Source organism: Triturus cristatus, chromosome 8 (assembly GCF_964204655.1).
Source record: "Triturus cristatus chromosome 8, aTriCri1.1, whole genome shotgun sequence".
Classification (NCBI taxonomy): Eukaryota; Metazoa; Chordata; class Amphibia; order Caudata; family Salamandridae; genus Triturus; species Triturus cristatus.
The window spans coordinates 800,053,413-800,073,942 of record NC_140591.1 but is presented as its reverse complement, the minus strand read 5'-3'; the positions used below and the strand labels follow the sequence as shown (position 1 = coordinate 800,073,942).

Genomic DNA, 20,530 nt, shown 5'->3' with positions numbered 1-20,530 from the left:
CATTTTCTTGCCTTAAAAGAGTACACTTGAGTGGCTTGAAAAAAATATATATGATCAGCTCCCAGTCATAATATATCTCTACTTGTAAACGAGGACGTTAAAGCACAATTGTATGCCGAAAAAGTACTGTAGAAGATATGACTATATAAACGATGTTTACCCAAACGTCACGAGACCCACTTCTTGAAAATTTTATATGGAGAAAGTACGTAACAGAGATGCCAGAAGAGTGGTCTCTTACTGTAACAAGCATTTGCAATGCAATAGGTCTCGCATTTGCAGAGTTTAAGCTGTTGGCATTGTAAATGATAATGGATTTTATTTATCTGTTTAACCTCTTGAGTGCCCATGACGAGATGGTCTCGTCCGCGGTTGCGCTGTGCCCATGACGAGACTATCTCGTCATGAACCCCGCCCGCTAATGAAAGGGCCGGCACAGGGCGGGGAAAGGGCGGGGCACTCAAGGGGTTAAAAACAACACATAACTAAATGGCATTGACATTTGCAATGCCAATAGCTCAAACTCTCGTAAATGCGAGACCTATTGCATTGCAAATGCTTGTTTTATCAGTTTACAATATAAAGCTTCAGGTCGGGATTATATATGTGCCGCCACCTCCAAACAGCAATTAGGGGCACAGCACATAAGGAGTGGTTTTGTTTCTCAGAAACTGCTTCCTTTCTTTAGAATACTTCTTTCCAGAGGACTGCGTTGCCTCATCCTAACATGGCAGCAGTCCCACTCTATTTCCTGGACTATCGCAGATTGATGCTTAAAACTGGGCAATGTGGGAAGCCTGCTCGCTATCAAAAGCAGTTTCAGGCGGCATGCCGCTCATTAGAGCCAGTAGATTTGGTAGGCGGAGTGTGTCTGGCAGACAATTCGGAATGGATAAATAATGCCTCTGCAAAAGAAAACGAATTACATACATCTGAGTCCTCTGGTATTGATAATGTCCAGGTTTCCTCTGATCCTGATCCCACCCAGTCTGATATGGAGCTGCTATATTCTATAACTAATAATGGAAGCTACTTCTGCAGTCAGGGATGGCCCTCCTCCTCCACCTAATAAGGACAAGATTATTCAGGCTGTGGAGGCTGATTTGTCAGAAGAGGAGGGTGAGAAGTGTGGGAGATTTGTCCAGGAGGCAGAATTAAAAGATGTCATCAAGCACTGGAGTGTCCTCCCAGGTTGCAGAAGTGAATTTCTTCTTCCAGTACCTTCAAAAACCAGATGCTTTTCCAATACATAAAGTAATTAGGGGTCTCCTGACCAGGCAGTGAGATGTGGATAAGTTCAGTTTCCCCACGTTCCTCTCAGGACGGAATCATTTAGAGAGCTTGAGCAACCGTCAAAATTGTCTCTCTGATGGCTGGACTTGCATCTGGTGGTACCATCATTTCAGAGAATGCAACAACAGCTGATGCTACTGACAAGAAAGAGAAAGGGGCTATTAAAAGAGCCAATTCAGCATCTAACTTTGCTTTAAGAGCAGCGACTTATGACACCTACATGGTCTAGTCTCTCTGATGGGATTTTCATGCACTGGTAAAAGAACTTTAGCAACCATAGGGTTGGAAGTCTATACCTTCAATGATGGACCAGCAAGTCAGATTTCTAATTGACATATTTTTGATACCCTTAGCAGAGCTGCTTCTGCTTCTCGTTCTGCAATTGCGGCTAGAAGATATATCTGGATGAGGTCATGCAGAGCAGACAACTCCCTAATAGCAGTTTTGAGCCATCTTCTGTTCAAGGGAGCCAAGCCTTTTGCAGAATAATTAGAGGAATTGTTGAAGCAATCTGCAGAGGACTGCAAACCTTCAGCTCCTGGTCATCCACTGTCAAGGGGAAGAGATTTTGGCTTTCACCTGGCTTTTGGTTAAGCCTCAACATCTAGGGGATCTAGTCAACCCTTTCGTGGCACAGGTTGAGGCTAGGAAAATCCCTTCACTTATAAAGCCCGGCAACAGTGCTCTCTCCCTCTAGCCCCACAAACAGCTCCCAAGTACTGACTACCCCGTGAATGTGGGAGGAACAAGTCAACAATTTTTTGAAGTATGGCAATCAATCATTTCAGGCTCAGACTGTGCAAAAGTGAGACAAAATTGGATTTCTTTGTTCCAAACGCTACTCCCTGTTGCCCAGTCAGGTGTCAAGGATTGCTATAGGGAGTTCAGTACCTAATACACAAAGGTGCTACAAGCGCAGTTCCAGTAGGCAAGATAGGACAGGGTTGCTACACTTTAATGTTCGTAGTTCCAAAGCCTTCCATGGATTTTTGTCCAATTCTGGACCTAAAGAGAGTAAATCGGTCTATTCCATAACAGACAATAGAAATTGTGTTATTGCAGAACATTCTTACCTTAGTGGCTCCAGGGATGTTTCTGGATTCCCCCCGGGACGCCTATCTACATACACCAAACCACCCAAACTTTTAAAAGGTTTCTACGAATTTCACGCTTAGGAAACCATTATCAGTTTTATATTCTTCCATTTGGACTGGCCTTAGCTCCAAGGGTGCTTAACAGGACTTTAGCTCCTATGGTGGGTAAACTTAATTCCCAAAAATTGATGGCTTTTCCATAATTCACCGATGGTCTAATTTGTGCTTCTTCTTTTCTAATAGTCTGGAAGAGGTGTATCCAGTGTGCAACACTCTAACACAGAGGTCTTAAAAAATGTGTGCTCAGAGCCTCCCCAAACAAAATGTTTTGAGGTCCGGCCCTCTGAAAAACTTTATTGTAAGGATTGAAGGAGTGGAATGGGAAGGGCAGAGTGAAGGAGGTGGGTTTATGAGATCATTTCAGGGAAGCTTTTTCCTTAACTCATGAGGCACACTAAATGTGAGACTTATGAAAGAGTAAATGCATTTAAAAAAAACAAACACAGAAAGCACCAATCCCCATAATGGGCGTGTTGTAAGCCACTAGCACTCCTCTGCACCAATGCAACTGCATTTGCTCCACTAATGATAGCCGAGGCTCTAAGTAGCAGGCTATCTACTCCACGTCTTTCATCTCTTCCTCGCCATGTCTGACCATCACTCCAATCTTGAAATAGGCTCTTTGTACCCTTCTGGAAAAAAGTTGCTCTCACTTGTTGCCCCCCTTTTTGCAGCAAAGATGCCCTTGGCCCCAGTGCTTGCAAGGAAACTTTGCCCCCATGCCCATATTTTAAAGCTAGACAGTCATAATTTTTATCACTGGGCACCTCCGACACACCTCTGACACTGTGCTGCTGCATCTGTTTCACTAATAATAGCTTCTGCCAACTCTCTGACACCCAACCTAAAGTGTTTCCTCTACATACATCTTTCTCTCCCTTGAGCCATTGCTCCAAGGCCCAAACTAACACTTTGTTACGAGTTTGCGTCCCAAAAGTGGCACACACCCAACGCAAAGCGTTAAGGTGGTGTATATCCAACGCTAACCGGGATTTGCATTGGAAAGGTCCCCAAAGTAACACAAAGTTGAATTATGCTATACTTTGCATCAAGGGGGAGTTCCATGGGTGGTACATGTGCATCCCCAAGCCACCACCTATGGGACTTGACTCAAATCCCTATTATCTAACATTAGTCGAATGGAATTTGCACCAAAACCTTATGCCTCCTTGAGAGAGGCCTAACAAGGAACTTTGCTTTTGCATGGGTGCTGCATTGTACAGTACGCATACAAAGTGGGAAAAGTCTTAAAGGATAGCTTTTTATTCTGAAAGGTTTCCCTTCAGTAACAAAACCTATTCTCTATGGTACAAGTGTGTGTGTGTTGCCGCATGGCAGCCAAAAGGGTGCTAGCGTTGGGGGAGAGAAAAAATGTGCCATATTTTAATTCTCTTTCCCAGTGATGCAAGGCAGCACAGAAGCTTTGATTGCTGCATTGCCTTGTTTCAAATAATAGTAAATCTGGGCCCTAATCTTTTTGAGAGGTCATATCAGGGTGGTATCAGTGTAATTCGAGAATGCGTCTTTAAAAAGAAGACAATAATGTTTGCACTACATACAGTCTGATTACTAATTTCTAAAATATATATTTTTTAACACTTGTTTTATCTTAAAAAATACGTAATTTTGACGCAGGCTGTCATCATGTTCGAAATACAATTATACAATAATGACTTTCACAGTGCTTGCTGTCACATGCTGGGACCACGTAGCACTATAAACAAGCCATTATTCCCAACTGCCAACCAGCAATTAATTCGGCTACACTCAAGTCAAACACATATCTGCAATGATTGCCTTAGCGAATTCAAGTTTCATAATACAAGAGTATATTTCCCGCCAATTAGTTTAGCTTGCATTCATTTTTCATTTATAGTGTGCACATTATTTTATAAACAATTGCCGGAATCTGTAAAAACAACAAAATACTTGTAGAATTATTTATTCTTTTTAGCCACGTCTTTGAACCTGTCCCCTCCACCTCACACTGACTACATCACTCACCCAGCCCCAGGGCACTCAGCAACACAGTTCACACACTTTTTTATGTTAATGAAGACAGACTGAAAACGCCTCGCGCTTCCAAGTCATATTCATTTACAAGTAGTTGCTGAGAACTCTTCTTCATTGCAAACGAGCCCCGGCAAGACAACGGCTGGTGCTCTAGGGGCGCATAGCAGCTACCTTACTATTCTCTTTCATTTGGTAAATCATCTACTGTCCAATTGGAAACCAAGAACAAAAGACTACGAGTTTAGGGTTCCTATTTCTTCAGTGGTAACTCAAAAATTACTAAAAGGTGGCTACATTCCTCACATCTGGACAAAGGAATGCTGCGGGCTCCTCCTCTTCCAATGAGTGGCTACGGATGCCTGCAGTGTGAATGGGGTGCCACTGTGGGGATTCACGCAGCCCAGGGTCTGGGGCTGAGAAGAGCAGTTTATCTCTTCAACTGGAAGGAGCTTGAATGGTACAAAAGAATGCTTTGATTTTTGCTCCTTATCTCCAGAACTAGGCAGAGCAGGTACGTCTGGGAAATCAGATCACTAGGGCTTATGTAAACCCTTTAGGTAGTAACAAGTCCCTCAGCACATCCGGTGGAACTCACTGGAAGTTGGGCGGGGGAAAATGTTCTTTCTAACTACAATCTATATGCTGGGGAAGGATTATGTGCATGTAGACATGCTGAGTCACTCCTTCCCATAATCAGTTACCATGAGTCTTTGCCGTCAGGTGATACAGAGGATGATGGGGTTTCCTTGGTGAGACTTTTTTTGCCTGTCCTAGGAATGCTCTTCTCCCAAACTTGCGTACCTTCCTGCCATGTCCCCTGGCATAAGCAGTGGATATAGTGAGCTTCGGGTGGTCCAGGAGCCTCTTTCTTTGCCTTTCTTCCCTCTGCTTTACTCAGCAAAGTTTTCTGCAAAATCAGAAGGGAAAAAGAGGAGGTCCAGGTGGTTCCTTAATGGTCTTACCACACCTGGTTTCTCCTCCTTTGTTAGTTAGCAATCCAGTCACCGCGTTTGTTAGCTCTTTTTTAATCCTCCTGCGGACTGCATTTCAGTTGGCTTCCACCGCTTTGGAGAGAGGAAGCTGACGTCGCGCTCCGAGGTACTTTGGAATCCCTTAATTTTTTCTAAAACGTTTTTGTCTCAGTTCCCTTGAGACTGACTAGTACGAACATCTAACCTGGTTTGCCTTTCCCCTTTTTAGCAAATTGTTGCTGTGGTTTGTACTGAATTTTCAGTCCCCACTACTCTTTAATCCCCGATTGCTGAAATTGTTTCTTCCATTCATACACCGCATCTTAAACAGGTAAGTTGCAAAGCCCATAATTGTCTTAGGACAGCCTTCTATATGGATTTCCATAGTGGCACTTTAAATTGGTTACTTCTATTGCTTTTTTAGGAAGTCACGCCATATTTATATGGAATCTTTGGGTGCCACACCGCAACATTGAGGCAGCTGAGTGCTCTTCTTACTTAACTCCCTTCTTGACATCATTGTTGATCCAACCTCCCTTCTGATGCGCACTTCCTTTCGCCCTAATTTCAGGTCGTCACACCGGGCTTCAATTATACCCGCAATCTGCTGAGGTGGGTAAGAGAGATATGATGGTCATGGTTACCTTAAAGATTGAGGCCTTTCAGTAATTTGAACCTCCTTTCTGTAGGGTTGCACTTTTCCAGTTCCCCGTCCTGAGGAACATCCGCGTGGCTGAGGTTGAAGTTTCCCTCTTATGCCGTCAAGTCGGATCGAAACGTCGACGCCATCCCCTATCAAACCTGGACCATTAACCCCTTGTTGCCCCCTTCCCAACTACAGGAGATATCTCTGTTCCCTACTGAGAAATGTGTGAATTTATTGTACAACATTTTTACATTGTGTTTGGGCAAGATATGAAGACTGTTTTTTGTTACCAGTCCCACGTATAGTTTTGTAAATATATGCTCCTTGATTTTCCTTGGAATTCGTTTCCCCTTTTGAATTCCCTTTCTACTCTTTACTCCTTTGAGCACTTTTCCTGCACGTTCCCTCTGAAGCAACCCGATTTCTTTGATTCTATCTGCTTCTCCAATGGAATCTAAATAAATATTTACTGTTTTTGAAATCATTGGTCGTTGCACATCATATATTCTTAAATGACAATGGTTTCATGTAACAGTGAGCTGACGTTTTGTAAGCCTTGAAATGTTTAGTTACTAATGGTTTGAAAAGTAATTATTTTCTGAGATTGGTTCAGAACCATTGTTTTTTGTATTAAATCATCATCACCATGTCCCCTGGCATGAGCAGTGGATATAGTGAGCTTCAGGTGGTCCAGGAGCTTCTCTTTGCCTTTCTTCCCTCTGCTTTACTCAGCAAAGTTTTCTGCAAAATCAGAAAGGAAAAAGTGGAGGTCCAGGTGGTTCCTTAATGGTCTTGCCACACCTGGTTTCCCCTCCTTGGTTAGTAAGCAATCCAGTCTCCTTGGGTTATTGCAATATCTCCATCTCCCCCAGAAGTTTTTTCCTCACAGAGAAAACTCTCCATAGTCTGTCCTTGGGGGCCTGGGAATTAAAAGGCAAAAGTTGGAAGCATTAGCTAGTTTAATAGTGGTTGCTTTGTCAATTCGAAATTCTAAGAAACAGAGAACTTTAGAACAAATGGAGAGACATTAGATACATTGTGATTCCTGGTGTGTTCTAAAAATCTAAAAACCTCTTCCGGTAAAAAGTTCTAACATTTTTGATTTTTTCAGGAATGGCTTCCTTTCAGGACTCGCTGTCTCTATATTATGTAGCCAGTGGGCAACCATCAGAGCCATCACAGATTCCTCTAACGCTGGGTTCGACTCTCTTGCATTCTGTCTGCCTAAGAGTTTCATTTAAAAAGACCTTAGTAGTCACCCAAGTCCCTTCCTGGAACTTTCCTCTGGTGCTCAACGCTTTGCAAGAGACCCATTCCAAGCCATTAAAGTCAGTCTCTTTAAAATGTCTTATGTTGAAGGCCTTATTTTCTAGAGGCTGTCTCAATGGATCGTAGACTAAGGGAATTTGGGATATTTCTTTCTAATGAATCTTTCTTAACGTTTTTTGAAGAAAATTTGGTTCTTAGGCTTAACCCTAAATTCCTGCCTAAGACCTCCTCATCCTTTCCTTTTTCTCAGGACTTGGTGCTGCCTCCCCCCTAACTCCCCCTAACATCAGATCAAGAAGTCCTTTAGCATTCTTTAGATGTCATGGGGCTCTTTCTATTTACCAGCATAGAATGTTGTCATTCTGCCCAGCTGATTTTTTGTTTGTTACTTTTGAGTTAACAAACAAGAGTTACCATCCTTGTACTTCCACCCTGAGTAGATCAGGGGAAATGATTGTTTCTTTGGAGTATCAAAAAGCTGGATCTCTTGTTCCCTCGTTAATTTAGGGGTATTCCAATAAAGGTATTGCCTCTTCCTGGGCAGCAGCTTCTAAATGGATCTCATGCTTATAGATATTTATGTGGTTACTCGGCCACCCCAGACACCTTTATTTCTCATTATAAACTACATACAGGTGAGGTAATCTCGTCTTTAGACACAGCTTTTATATCAGCAGTACAGATGCAAGATTGGTATGATTTGTGACTCAATAAATCTTCACGAGGTGTTGCATGTATGATGTGTTTATTTAATAATTTTTGCTCAGCTTGGGTATGCGCTCATTTTGTGAGGACTGTGACGAGGACAAAGCACAAGGAAGGTAATGCTTGGTTTACTTATCAACAATCTTTATTACTCTAAATCACAGACTTCCTCCTAACTTTCCTCCCTCCCACTCCAGGTGGAGAAATATTGGTAAAATTATTTAATACAGTAAAAATAGTTTCATTTGTCATTTTTTGATTGGTTCTTTGGTATGGACTTCCGTAGTCCTAAGCGCCACTCTCCCTGCTGCTGCTCACACCTGCTTTGGCTCCCTGGGCTATTGACTGCACCACTGTCCCCCAACCTCTCAGTTTGACCCTACTGGGTGGACCTTGATTGCTAGTGATAATAAGACTATTTACCTACTCTATGTTAATTATTTGTTTATTGGTTGTTCTGCCCTTATTTCGTTTTCCTGACTTATTGTACTTTTGCCTTTCCAACATCAGCATCAGCCTTTGCTGATTGTTGGTTCCTTGGACGCCGCTTTTCCTCCATTTCACCGCTTCCCTTCCCACTCCCGCCCACCCGCCTCCCTGTCGTCCCATCCCCCCTCCCTGGGCTACATATGAAGGCCACAGTGTGGCCGCATCAGTGGTGCGCCAAAGGCAAGCCTGTTTGAGCCAGTCCGCGCCTGGGCAGCGCCAAGACTCCTGACTCTACTACCCCACAAACATACACAACCGCAGATCTCCAAGCCCTAGACCCTGGACGCACAAACAATCTCTACTGCCACACATCCCCACTGACCACCAAAGGACCATTCTCCTGCTGACACTGCTGCTTTACCTGCAGCACAGAAGCAACCAACGTCACCTACAGCACTGCTAACACAGCTGCACCCGCTACACCAACTGATACCTTCACGACGACACTCCAGTGCATCCTACTCAACGCACATTCACTCGGGAAACATGCAACGGAGATCTGGGACTTGATCTCCTCCCTCACCCCGGACATCATCTTCCTCATAGAAAACTGGCTTCATTATGCGTCCACACCAGACTTCACCACTGTCATCCCTGAGGGATAGAAGATAGCTCACCGAGACCGAACCAACAAGCATAGAGTCGGAATCGCCATCATCTACAGAGACACCATCTGCTGCACAACAGCAACTGACGACCCAACACTGGTAATGGAACACCTCGCTTCCAACTACACACAGACGGGAAAAGCACCATCAGAGGCACCCTCACCTACAGACCACCAGGACCACGCCCCAGATTCTGCAACGCCATCCCAGAATTCATTGCCTTGCTTGCAATCAACTCTGAGCACCACATCTTCCTAGGAGACCCCAACTTCCACCTCGACGACCCCAGCGACACCAACCTCCTGGAAAGCATTTGCAACATTGGTCTCAAGCAGCTTGTCAACCAAACTCACATCAGACGACACACACTCAACCCCACCTTCACCTCCAGCGACAGACTCAGATACATCCACCCCACACCACTCACCTGGCCCGACTACCACAGCGTACACTTCACCATCGCAGGACGCAACCACCCCAACGCTGGGCTCCCCAGATCCACATGTAGAAACTGTGAAAAGGTTGTAGAAGACCAGTGGAACAACACCCTCCGCTCCCACCTCTCAGACACTACCCTTCACAAGCAGTAAAGAACTTTGCCCAATGGATCACAAAATTCGACTACGCCATCACCCCCGCCAAGACAACCAAGGCAAAAACAAAGCAAAAGAGCCGCTGGTGCACAGACGAATTGCACTCCACCACATTCAACTGCTGACAACTCGAAAGGAAGTGGTGCATGAGCAAAAAAGACAGAAGACCACGTCACCTACAAGACCGCTCTCAACTAGTACCACTGCATCCTGAAAGAAACCAAGAAAAAAGCCATAGCAGACCACATTGAAGCCACTGCAAACCAGAGCAAATAACTATTTGCCATTGTGAAGGAGTTCACCAATCCCACAGCCACCAAGAATGACATCAATCCCTCCCAAGAACTGTGAGACAACCTCGCAGACTTATTCTACGACAAGATCTCAGCCATCTACAAAAACTTTGAACGTCAACCCTCCGCCACAGACAGCATCAACTAGTTCAGACCCTTGAACACAAACACCGAACATGGTCCCACCCACTGGGAACCCCTCACCACTCAAGACACCATCTCCATCATGAACTCTGTGCACTCTGGAGCACCCATGGATCCATGCTCCCACCACGCCTACCACCTCGGAAGCAAGACAATCGGTGACGAGCTACGGAAGGTCCTGAAAACCTTCCATCACAGCTGCCTCCTTCCCTGAGGACTGGAAACACGTTGAAGTGAGGCCCTGCTTCGAAAAACATCTGCCAACCCTGCCCATTTGAAGAACTACCGGCCCATCTCACTGCTCCCCTACCCAGCAAAAGTCCATGAGAAAGAAATCAACATGCAAATCACCCAACACCTGGAAGATCACAACCTCCTGGACCCCTCTCAATCCGGATTTTAAGTTAACTACAGCACAGAAACAGCCTTGATCGCAGTCACCGACAATATCAAAGCCCTCCTGGACCACGGGGAAAAAGCAGCACATCCTCCTGGACCTGTACGCCGCGTATGACACAGTCTCCCACCAAATCCAGATCAACAGACTCCACCACATTGGGATTCAAGGAAACACCCTCAAATGGATCGCCTCATACCTTACCAGCAGAACCCAAAGGATCCTTCTCCCACCATTCGCCTCAAAGCCCAAGAAGATCGTCTGCAGAGTCCCTCAAGGTCGTCCCTCAGCCTGACACTCTTCAACACCGACATGACCCCCTGGCCACCACCATCAGATCTCACGGACTCAACATCATCTCCTAAACCGATGACACAGTTCCTCCTCTCTCTGTCCATAGATCCCTCCACCATAAAAGCTAACTTCCACAGATGCATGATGAACATCATGGACTAGATGAAGGACAACTGTCTCACACTCAACTCGGAAAAAAACTAATTCCTTTTCGTTGGGAACAACACCTCGCTGTAGAACAATTCATCATGGCCCACGGAGCTCTGTAATCCCCCCAAATCAACAGACCAAGCCTCTAACCTCTGCATCGTCCTGGATAACAAACTATCCATGCAGAAACAAGTAAATGCAGTCTCTTCCTCCTTCTATCACACCCTTCACATGCTCCGTAAGATCTTCAGGTGGCTCCCAGTCAACACCAGAAGGACCACCACTCAGGCCCTTATCACCAGCAGACTTGACTATGGAAACACACAGGACTCATTGCACACCTCCTGAAGCGACTCCAAAAGATACAGAACTCAGCGGCAAGACTCATACTTGATCTCCCCAGATGAATCCACATAACACCTCACCCCAAGAAACTACACTGGCTCCTGATTTAGAAAAGATGGCAGTTCAAGATGCTGACTCACGCCTACAAAGTCCTGCACAACGTATGACTAGCATACATCAACAAATGCCTAACCTTCCACCAGCCGCCCACACACCTCCGTTCAGCCTCCCTCTCCATCGCAGACACCCCACGGATCTGTAGAGCCAACAAACGCTCCATCTTGTACCTGGCAGAAAAGGCTTGGAACAACCTCCCCCTGCACCTCAGAACAGCACCGTCACTCCAGCAATTCAGAAGAGAGCTAAAGACCTGGTTGTTTGATTAATCACCTCCGTGCAGCAGCAAACAGCCCCAGCACCTCAAAACTCTCACTGGTCTATAAATGATTGATAGATTGATTGATACAACTGGATGTATATGATAATGGCTCCTGCTTTATGGGCAACAGTACTAAAAAATGTCTATGGGGGCCATACTGTCACTTCCTCCATACCTTCACACTCCCACCCCTTTCCGCATCTTCAAAACGGACCTTAAAACTCTTCTCTTTCAAAGACACTGCTACCAATAATTATTTGACTCTGAGTTCCTCACTGTAGAACTGTTTTGACCTTTCTCTTCAACTGTGAAATATGTACTTTTGTAACCGGAATCGCTCCAACTTTGGTTTGCAATATTTATTTTTTAGCTAATTTATACTAGTTACATTTGTAACTATAATGTCTGATCCTATATACCTCCCTCTACTGTAAAGGGATCTGACACCATTGGGTAAAGTACGAGCTATATAAAAACGCATAAATAAATATTGGTAGTATTGTTAGGGGCCAATTCGAACCTTAATTTCTAGAGGTGAAATCTGTACCCTGGTGTGACAGAGCTCATTTTGTAAACACTGTGACAAAGAAAACTATAACTCGGAATAAGCAAGATTACAAGTATTCTGAGCATTTTCTCACTGCTAACGAGCACAACATACCCACGTACGAAAATTATGTGGGAAAACTAACGAGCATGACAAATAAAAGGTTACAGAACACTACTTGTTTCCTTTTTTCTCCCAACAAGTCTTGAAGCAGGCTGTTACAGTAACGCAGGGATAATACCATTGTGGTGTGAGCACGTGCTTAGAGGGGTAAGGAGCCCAGTGAGGACACTTGGTGCACTGCCGAGCACGCGCATGACCACAAAGCCGCTGCTTTCCGCCATCTAGCTTGCTCTCAGCAAAATATCCCCAGGGGGCGGCAACAACGCGCATAGGGCGGGGCTTATGTGAGCATGCCAAGGTTCTCGTTCAGGACGGTAGAGCTTCTGTCGCGAGCACGCGCGTTTGTTTCCGTCGTCCGCAGCCGTCTATGGTCACAAGGTGTTGCGTGGAATCGGCCTGCGTTACTGTTGGCTTGCCAAGGTCACCTTTAAAAAGGTTGCCCTTAGATCAACTTCTACGAGAGTGGAAAAGAACTGCCTCAAATCTATGCTGGCTGGTACGGAAATATATTTTGTAGTGCGATATCATTTCAGGGGTCTCCAAGTGAGGTAACCGTATCTGCCCCGTGATTCTCACGACCTTGAAAGTGCAAGTGCCTGCACGACAGACGAGGAATGACTCTGTGCACCCATTGTTGCTCGTTTATCAGTTGCCTCCTACTACACTGTTTTACGAAAAACTAAAGTTTGCGTTTATATTGTATTTATTTGTGGAACAAAACCCCAAAGAATGTGCTACTATCGCCAGCGTCCTTCGATACTGCTAACATGGCTGGCGCGACTCCCTCGCCCCATCCTCCCTCTTCCCCATAATGGCGTCGTGCGATATAATGTCGCCTCCCGCGACAGTCGTCTCTAACCTGGTGCGGGCAGGGCGCGGCTGAAGAGCTGCTGCAGAATCACTCTCACTCCGATATAATAGACCCGCAGCACCGTCGCGGCGACAGACAATGGCGACATAGCTTCCTCCCTTCTCCGGGCTGCGAGAGACGAAGAGCGGAGGGAAAAAAGGCTATCCCAGCTTCCTCTCTGGGTTGTGACAGAGTCGGCGCTGCCGAGCCCACACCCAGCGGAAACTGCCGACCTGCCCGCGCCTTCTCTCGACAGCGCCGCTATCACTCCAGGAGCACTGCAGCTCATCGACTTAATTTGTTGCCGACTCTTGGTTGCTGCAGTCTGTCATGATTTAAGTAGGATCGTAAAAGGCTTTTTGGCAGACCCCCCTCCAACCTATTGTAAATGTAGACTAGATTTGCAATAGGTTGGGGGGTCTGCCAAAAAGCAGTTGACGATGCTACTTAACTAGATCATGGTTTATAAACGCACATACTCGCGTCTCTTGGGTTCTACTACAAGTACCTCTATGGTGTTTCGACCTCTGCCACTGAGGATTCTCTTAAACACAAGAGAGAACGTTTTTCTTGCAGCTCCGACAACCTACAATGTCGTACATGCCAACATTTGGAAACCAACAGGAAAAGTGAGATATTGAATAATTAACGATGGTTACTTTCCCCGTTGACTTGCAATGAGGTCGCGGTAATTTTAGGAGGAAGTGAGCTAAACTAAAGTCATTCTTGGTTTAAAAAGCATGATTATCCCTCCCGAATTGGGTCAGTCGGCATGTATGAAATAATTGCATCTCCATTAAAAAAACGTAAATTATTTGTATTTACTTATGACAATGGTCCTTTTCATCACATTTTTGCCTACTCATGTTTATGTGATAAAAAACACTCCAGGCCCTGCTGGACACCCACCCCTCATAAATGCCAATACTCAACAATTCAAGTGCGAGACTCCTGATTTTTTTATTAAAGTAGTTTTATTTCAATGAGGAAATCCATATCCCTGTATTTCTTTTATTATTATTATTGTTAATATTATTTTTAGTATTTCCTTCTTCGCTGTTCCCAGAGAATAGCATGTTTAGATCCTGAAGAGCTACTGATGGGTAAGGTTCCAGAATAATGCTTACTGTTGTGCAGCCAACTAGACTTGTAAAAATGTACATACTCCATATAACCACTGTTAGAAATGGGGGTCTCTAGTTGGCAGAGGTAGGTACCTTTTTCCAAATAGGTACCCTTCTTCCTAGTCAGGATAAGGGAGTTACACTCCTAAAATAACCCCTGCAGACCCCCTTGGTAGCTTGGCATGAGCAGTCAGGCTTATCTTAGAGGCAGTGTGTAAAGCATTTGCTCTTAACCAACAGTAATACAGTGTAAGCACTACAAAAGAACACCACACCAGTTTAGAAAAATATCCAATATTTTTATATACTCAAGACAAGACCAAAAACGATAAAAATCCACAATCCAGTACTTAGAAATTTTCAGTTATCACAATAACCTTGAGAAACAGTTCCTTGAAGTTGATAGCTCCATCTGGGGCTATCCCGGCATCGTGAATAAACAAACCCATACAGTTCTGGCTGACTGTGGCGTCGCCGGTCAGCTACGGTGTCGGGAAGACCCACAAAACAGTACCTTTAAAAATGCAGAGCGTCGGCGACCTCTCGTTGAGCTTCCGAAAGCACGGCGTCCGTTCTGGAGGTCGGTGCAGGAGTCGTCGGGCCCTTGATGTCACATGCATTGCAGATCAATCTCCTCGCGGTTGAAGTGGGAGCGCTGGCGTTGGGTGCGGCGTGCGATGCCCTCAAGTCGCAGTGTGAGCAGTGGCGGCGTCGGTAAGACTAGTGTCGAGGTCCGAAGTGATGCGGTGTTCGTCGCGGTGCTGGCAGGTCACGGTGCAGGCAGCATAGGCTGATTCACTGGAGTCGATGGTGCCGGTAGGCCAAGGCTGCGTTGCGGAATGAGGGCGGTGCATCGTGTAACCTTACGAGCGGTACCATTGTGCGGGCAGCAGCGTCAATTTTGGCGTGGAGTGGCGTTATCGGGGATACCAAGGCGGTGTCGTGAAGTGAGGCGGTGCAGTGTATGGTGCCCACAGGTCGCAGTGCGAGCAGCGGCGTCGTAGACAGTGTTGGGTTACTTTTTCTTCTGTTGTAGCACAAAACGCATAGTCCCCAGTGCTGAGGGCAGAAGAACAGGAAGTATTTGCTGTTCCTTTTTTTTTGTTTTTTTGTTTTTGTTTTATAAAACCTTTATTCAATTGATGAAGTCATCACACAGCATTTTGCCTACATCCTCTTCGGGCCGGCAGCATATCCTTAATAAGCAGAGAAAGAATGATGTACACAGCGAAGTGCCAACAACCCTACAGGGCCGGCCGTGTAACAGTATATATGGGTTTTGCATTTTAGTAGGACAAAGATACTATTGTCCAAAAATTAAAAACAACAACTAAGGGCCCCATCCCAAACTAAGATAATGCAGTGGACAACCCAATATACCCTTGAGGGTTTGGGTAAAATTAAATGATAAAGTAAAGGAACCTTCAAGGGATTTTCTAAATGTCTTGATTTTTGTGATTTCAAACAATAAATTGTATATAGGTTGGTTAAATTCCTATACGTTCTTAATTATAATTACTTCTTATTCTTATTTAGAAAGCTTAGTTTACAGATTAGAAATTAGAGTGATGTGAACAAATCACCACAATAAGGCATTAGTCGCATAGAGCAGAACAAAAGGAAGAAAACGAATGGGTGTATATGTAAAAATAAGTTTATATTCAAAATTCAAATAAGGGTACTCATAATAACAACAATTGAAGATATAGTGAAAGGGAAAACAATCAATTATTCATGCCTTCACATTCCAATTAATCAAACACTTTTTCCAAAGGTATTAAATTAATATGCTGGAAAACAGTGTGACTGTCGACGTTTCGGTCTTTTATAGATTTCTTAACAAGACCATCTTCAGGACAATGCGATCAAAAATCGACCCCTTAAAGTTCTTCGTGTAAATCGTATTTGACCAATAAGATGGTGGTCTTGACCGGTCCACAATTTTCTATATATTATTCAAATCTTGAAAAGCTGGACAAATTTATTTCTTCAAGTTTCCATACTCAGTTTAAAAGCCGTGAGTGGTTAGAAAAACCCAGCAATCAGTCATGGGACATCTGTGCTAATAAGTCTCTATGGTTGGGCTCTTTGGTTTGTAGAAAAACATGCAGCGTGCTGTCATCTCGTTCGCAAGCGGAAAAAGTGTTTGATTAATTGGAATGTGAAGGCATGAATAATTGATTGTTTTCCCTTTCACTATATCTTCAATTGTTGTTATTATGAGTACCCTTATTTGAATTTTGAATATAAACTTATTTTTACATATACACCCATTCGTTTTCTTCCTTTTGTTCTGCTCTATGCGACTAATGCCTTATTGTGGTGATTTGTTCACATCACTCTAATTTCTAATCTGTAAACTAAGCTTTATAAACCATCCCAAACTAGCCTCACGGTAAGAAAAGTAGTCCAAGAATGAAAAACTCTGAGCGATCCAGGAAACATCTTGGTCAGTAGGACTCAGTCTTAAACTCGGACTCGCTACCGTGCACATCTCAACCGTATTATTATCAATTCTTTAAGCAGCCCCTCTGATACACCAAAATCAAAGCCGGTTGCGCAAGCTCCCCGACTGTCCCCACACCCAACTAGCCGCTACAGACGACCCGACTCCAGGAGGCCACAATAGCATCGGGTAGGCTCGCCAACCCAGGATGCCAAAGAAAAATCCCCAGTTTCCCCAGCCAACAGCCAATCCCCGAAGGCATCAAAGATCGTCCACACCTCCTCTGTACGTTATGCAGTCTCTAATCCAGTCGGGGAGGGGGGGGTCGCCTCATCAGGCAGCAGTGGGTTCATCAATAGGTACGTCTTCAGGGGGTCCCATATGTCCCGGGGTCGGGAACCAGTTGGGAGGAGGTCAGAGTAAAAGGCAAGCTGATCTTGCCAAAGGATCATTGTTTCTAGCCACTCTTTGAATTTACGTGCCCTCCCCCTTCCCCATCTACAGGCCACTCTCCATTTGGCGAGGAGGAAGCACAGCGAGGCAAATTTCCTATGCAGCATTGGGAGTGTTTCCGTATATCCCAAGATGCCCATCAGCGGAGTCGGCGGGAGCGAGGCACCCAACATTTTCCCTACTGCTTCAAAGACCTGTTCCCAATATAACTGAAGGGCCGGGCAACTCCAGGCCAAGTGCAGCATATCGGCACAATCTGTCCGGCATCTCTCACATCTAGCATCCTCTCGCAGCCCAAATCTTTGCAGTCTAGCGGGGGTGTAATAGTATCTTTGCAGGAACTTGAAATGCGTGATGCGCAACCTGCCACTAGCAGACACTCTCAGTTTGTGTACAGCAGTAGTGCCATTCCCGGTCCGTGATGTCCTGTCCTAGTTCGCTAGCCCATTTAGCCCGAGCTGAGCCATGTGAGGCGCCAAGCTTGACATATACAGATCGGTATAGAGTGGACACCAAGTGGGAAGCTGTTTTCGCTCCCAGCAGGGCATGCACCTGAGGGAGCACCGGCGGTTCACGTGGGTAGTCCGGCGTACAGGCCCGTATCCCCTCCTGCAGACGGGCATAAATGAATGTCTCCATCACAGTCGGGGGGGTGTTCAGCACATAGCTGCTGGAGAGTAGCGAACCTCCCATCTTTATATATATCTCCCCACGTGCATGTCCCCCGCAGTCGCTGGACCTGTTTAAAAATGCCTTCCTGTAGAAGGGTCAGTTGGGGATGAAACGCCGGCGGCAGGCGGGGGGAGTAGATCATTGGGGCTTGCATTTTGCGTGCAATCCAATTCCATGCTCGCACCGTGCAGTCTACAGTTGTGGGATCTCGCTCGCGCCGCCCCGCATGAAGTAAGAGCGCCCCCTCCAGCGGGACGGGCTCCACCAGCCAGTGCTCCGTGGCCACATGGGCCGTATATTTCGGGCCGTGAAACCAGTAGTGCGCATAATGCGCTTGTGCACAGATGTAATAAAGTTCAAAGTTAGGGAGCTCAAGACCCCCAGCGCATAGGGGCTGGCCAGCGTCTCCCAGCTAATCCGAGGTTGTTTGCCACCCCATACAAGGCGCAGAAGTTCGGTCCGCAATGTGGAGAAAAAGGTTCGGCCCGGATGATAGGGGATGTTCAGGAAGTAGTAAAGAAACTTAGGTAATACAGTCATCTTAACCAAGGAGATTCTGTCTCCGATGGACAATGGCATAGCTATCCACCTCGTTATTGAATCGCGTAATGCGTCAATGGCTCGGCCATAATTATCGCGGATCAGCTCTTCCCGATCCAAGGCGACATTCACCCCCAGGTGCCAAACAGAGGAGTTGCACCATTCCAAGGGAAAATCAACTGCAAAGGGGACGGCAGCGGGAGTGAGGGGCAGGATCTGAGATTTCGCCCAGTTAATGTGTATGCCGGAGAGGCCACCAAAGCGTACAAATTCTCGTAGGAGCGGGTTGAGGTTGTTTATCGGGTCTTTTACGTACAGGGTAACATCGTCCGCATATAGTGAAATCGGGATGGGACGCAAGAGGCATCTCAGGGCTTTCTCCTGATGGTGCTGGCGTACCCTAGCCGCCAACGGCTCCATCGCCAGGGCGAACAGCAGCGGCGATAATGGGCATCCCTGTCTAGTGCCCCGCGACAGTGATATCGCTCGAGACGTGTGGCCGTTGATCTGCTCACGGGCCACTGGGTCAGTATAAAGCAATTTGATCAAGGCGGAGAAGCCAACAGGGAACCCCATACATCGAAGCACCACGTGCAGGTAGTCCCATTCCACCGAGTCGAACGCCTTGGTGGCGTCCAAGAAGACAGCCGCCAGCGGCAATTGCAGGGCCACCTGTTGGATGATCCAGAAAAGAGTACGCAGGTTGTGGGATGTGGAGCGGCAAGGAATAAATCCCGCCTGATCAGGCAGGATTAGTTTATCCATCAGGAGGTTCAGTCGGTTAGCTATCATTTTAGTGAGAATTTTACTATCCACGTTAATGAGGGACAGCGGCCGATAAGAGTCACACTAGTTAGCCGGTTTACCCGGTTTCAGAATGGACAGGATAAGGGCCTCTCTCATCGTGGGCGGCAGTGCCTGTGTCTCCTGTGCCTCTACATATACTTCCCGAAGAATGGGGGCCAGCTGGTCAATGAACAGCTTGTAAAAATCGCTCGACAGCCCATCTGGACCGGGCGCCTTGCCAGACCGCAGCTGGACAATCGCCTCTCTAAGTTCTTCGTTCGTAAAGGGGACACATAAGAACTCTCTCTGATTGTCTTCCAAATATCCCAGCGTGATTTCTTCAAAAAACTGCGGGAAATCCGCCACGTTGGTCCCTTTTGAGCGGTAAAGCTCTGTGTAAAAGTCAGTGAAGGCCTGCAGTATCTGAGCACTATCTCTCTGGCAAGTGCCGTCCCCATCCTCCACCTCTAATATATAGTTAGCATATCGAGGCTGTCTGATGTCCTGTGCTAAGGCTTTCCCGGGCCTCCCTCCCTCTCCGTAGCGGCCTGCCTGGGCGTACTTTCCTCTAAACCGCACCTCTCTGTCCGCCGTGTCTGTGTATTCATTCAATAGCTCTCTCATATTGGCCCTGCCCTCTCCATTGCCCCTACGCCAAATGCCTGCCTCGAGATCCTTGAGCGCCTTCTCCAGCAGGTGTAGCCGCCTGCGAATGTCGTGCAGCACTCCAAAACTTTTGGCCATGCATACTCCTCGTATGGTGGCTTTGAACGCCTCCCAAAGCGTGCCCACATGCTCAACCGATCCCCTATTCCGTTCAAAGAAATCTGTGATTGCCTCCCCCAGTTTGGTTCTAAATATCTCGTCCAGCAACGCCTCTGGGGCAAGTCTCCAGCATCCGACACTGGTAGTCATAGTCGGGATGTCGACCGTCAGGCACACCGGGGCATGGTCAGACAGGGTTCGAGCCAGGTGAGTTGCATTCCATACCCAAGAGCATACTCCCCTAGACCCCAGCCAGTAGTCCAGTCTCTACCAAGACTCATGCATTGTTGAATGAAATGTCCCCTCCCGCTTCCCGGATGTCTGTGCCTCCACAAGTCCACTAGCCCACCATCCTCCAACAATCCCCTTAATGCGCCCTGGCTTCTCGTATAATGATGGGGCATCTGTGAAGAGTGATCCATCATCGGGTCACAGACTGTGTTAAAGTCGCCCGCCCAGAGAACATGAGTGGCTCCTACTT

General features: G+C 46.2%; 2 protein-coding genes across 3 annotated transcripts in view; both read right to left on the bottom strand.

Moving 5' to 3' along the window:
- ZBED1 (zinc finger BED-type containing 1) overlaps positions 1-13,411 on the bottom strand; it is an 80,046-nt gene extending 66,635 nt beyond the window's left edge. Inside the window, exon 1 of one of the 2 annotated variants that reach the window (XM_085622241.1) lies at positions 13,273-13,411. The gene's annotated coding sequence lies outside the window, so the exon portion shown is untranslated. The remainder of the gene's footprint in view (positions 1-13,272) is intronic. The other variant, XM_085622242.1, reaches the window with a different exon arrangement.
- DHRSX (dehydrogenase/reductase X-linked) overlaps positions 1-13,576 on the bottom strand; it is a 916,006-nt gene extending 902,430 nt beyond the window's left edge. Inside the window, exon 1 of the mRNA XM_085622243.1 lies at positions 13,273-13,576. Coding sequence (XP_085478369.1) covers positions 13,273-13,552 — 280 coding nt within the window. The 5' untranslated portion in view covers positions 13,553-13,576. The remainder of the gene's footprint in view (positions 1-13,272) is intronic.
- Between the last annotated feature and the right edge of the window lie 6,954 nt (positions 13,577-20,530).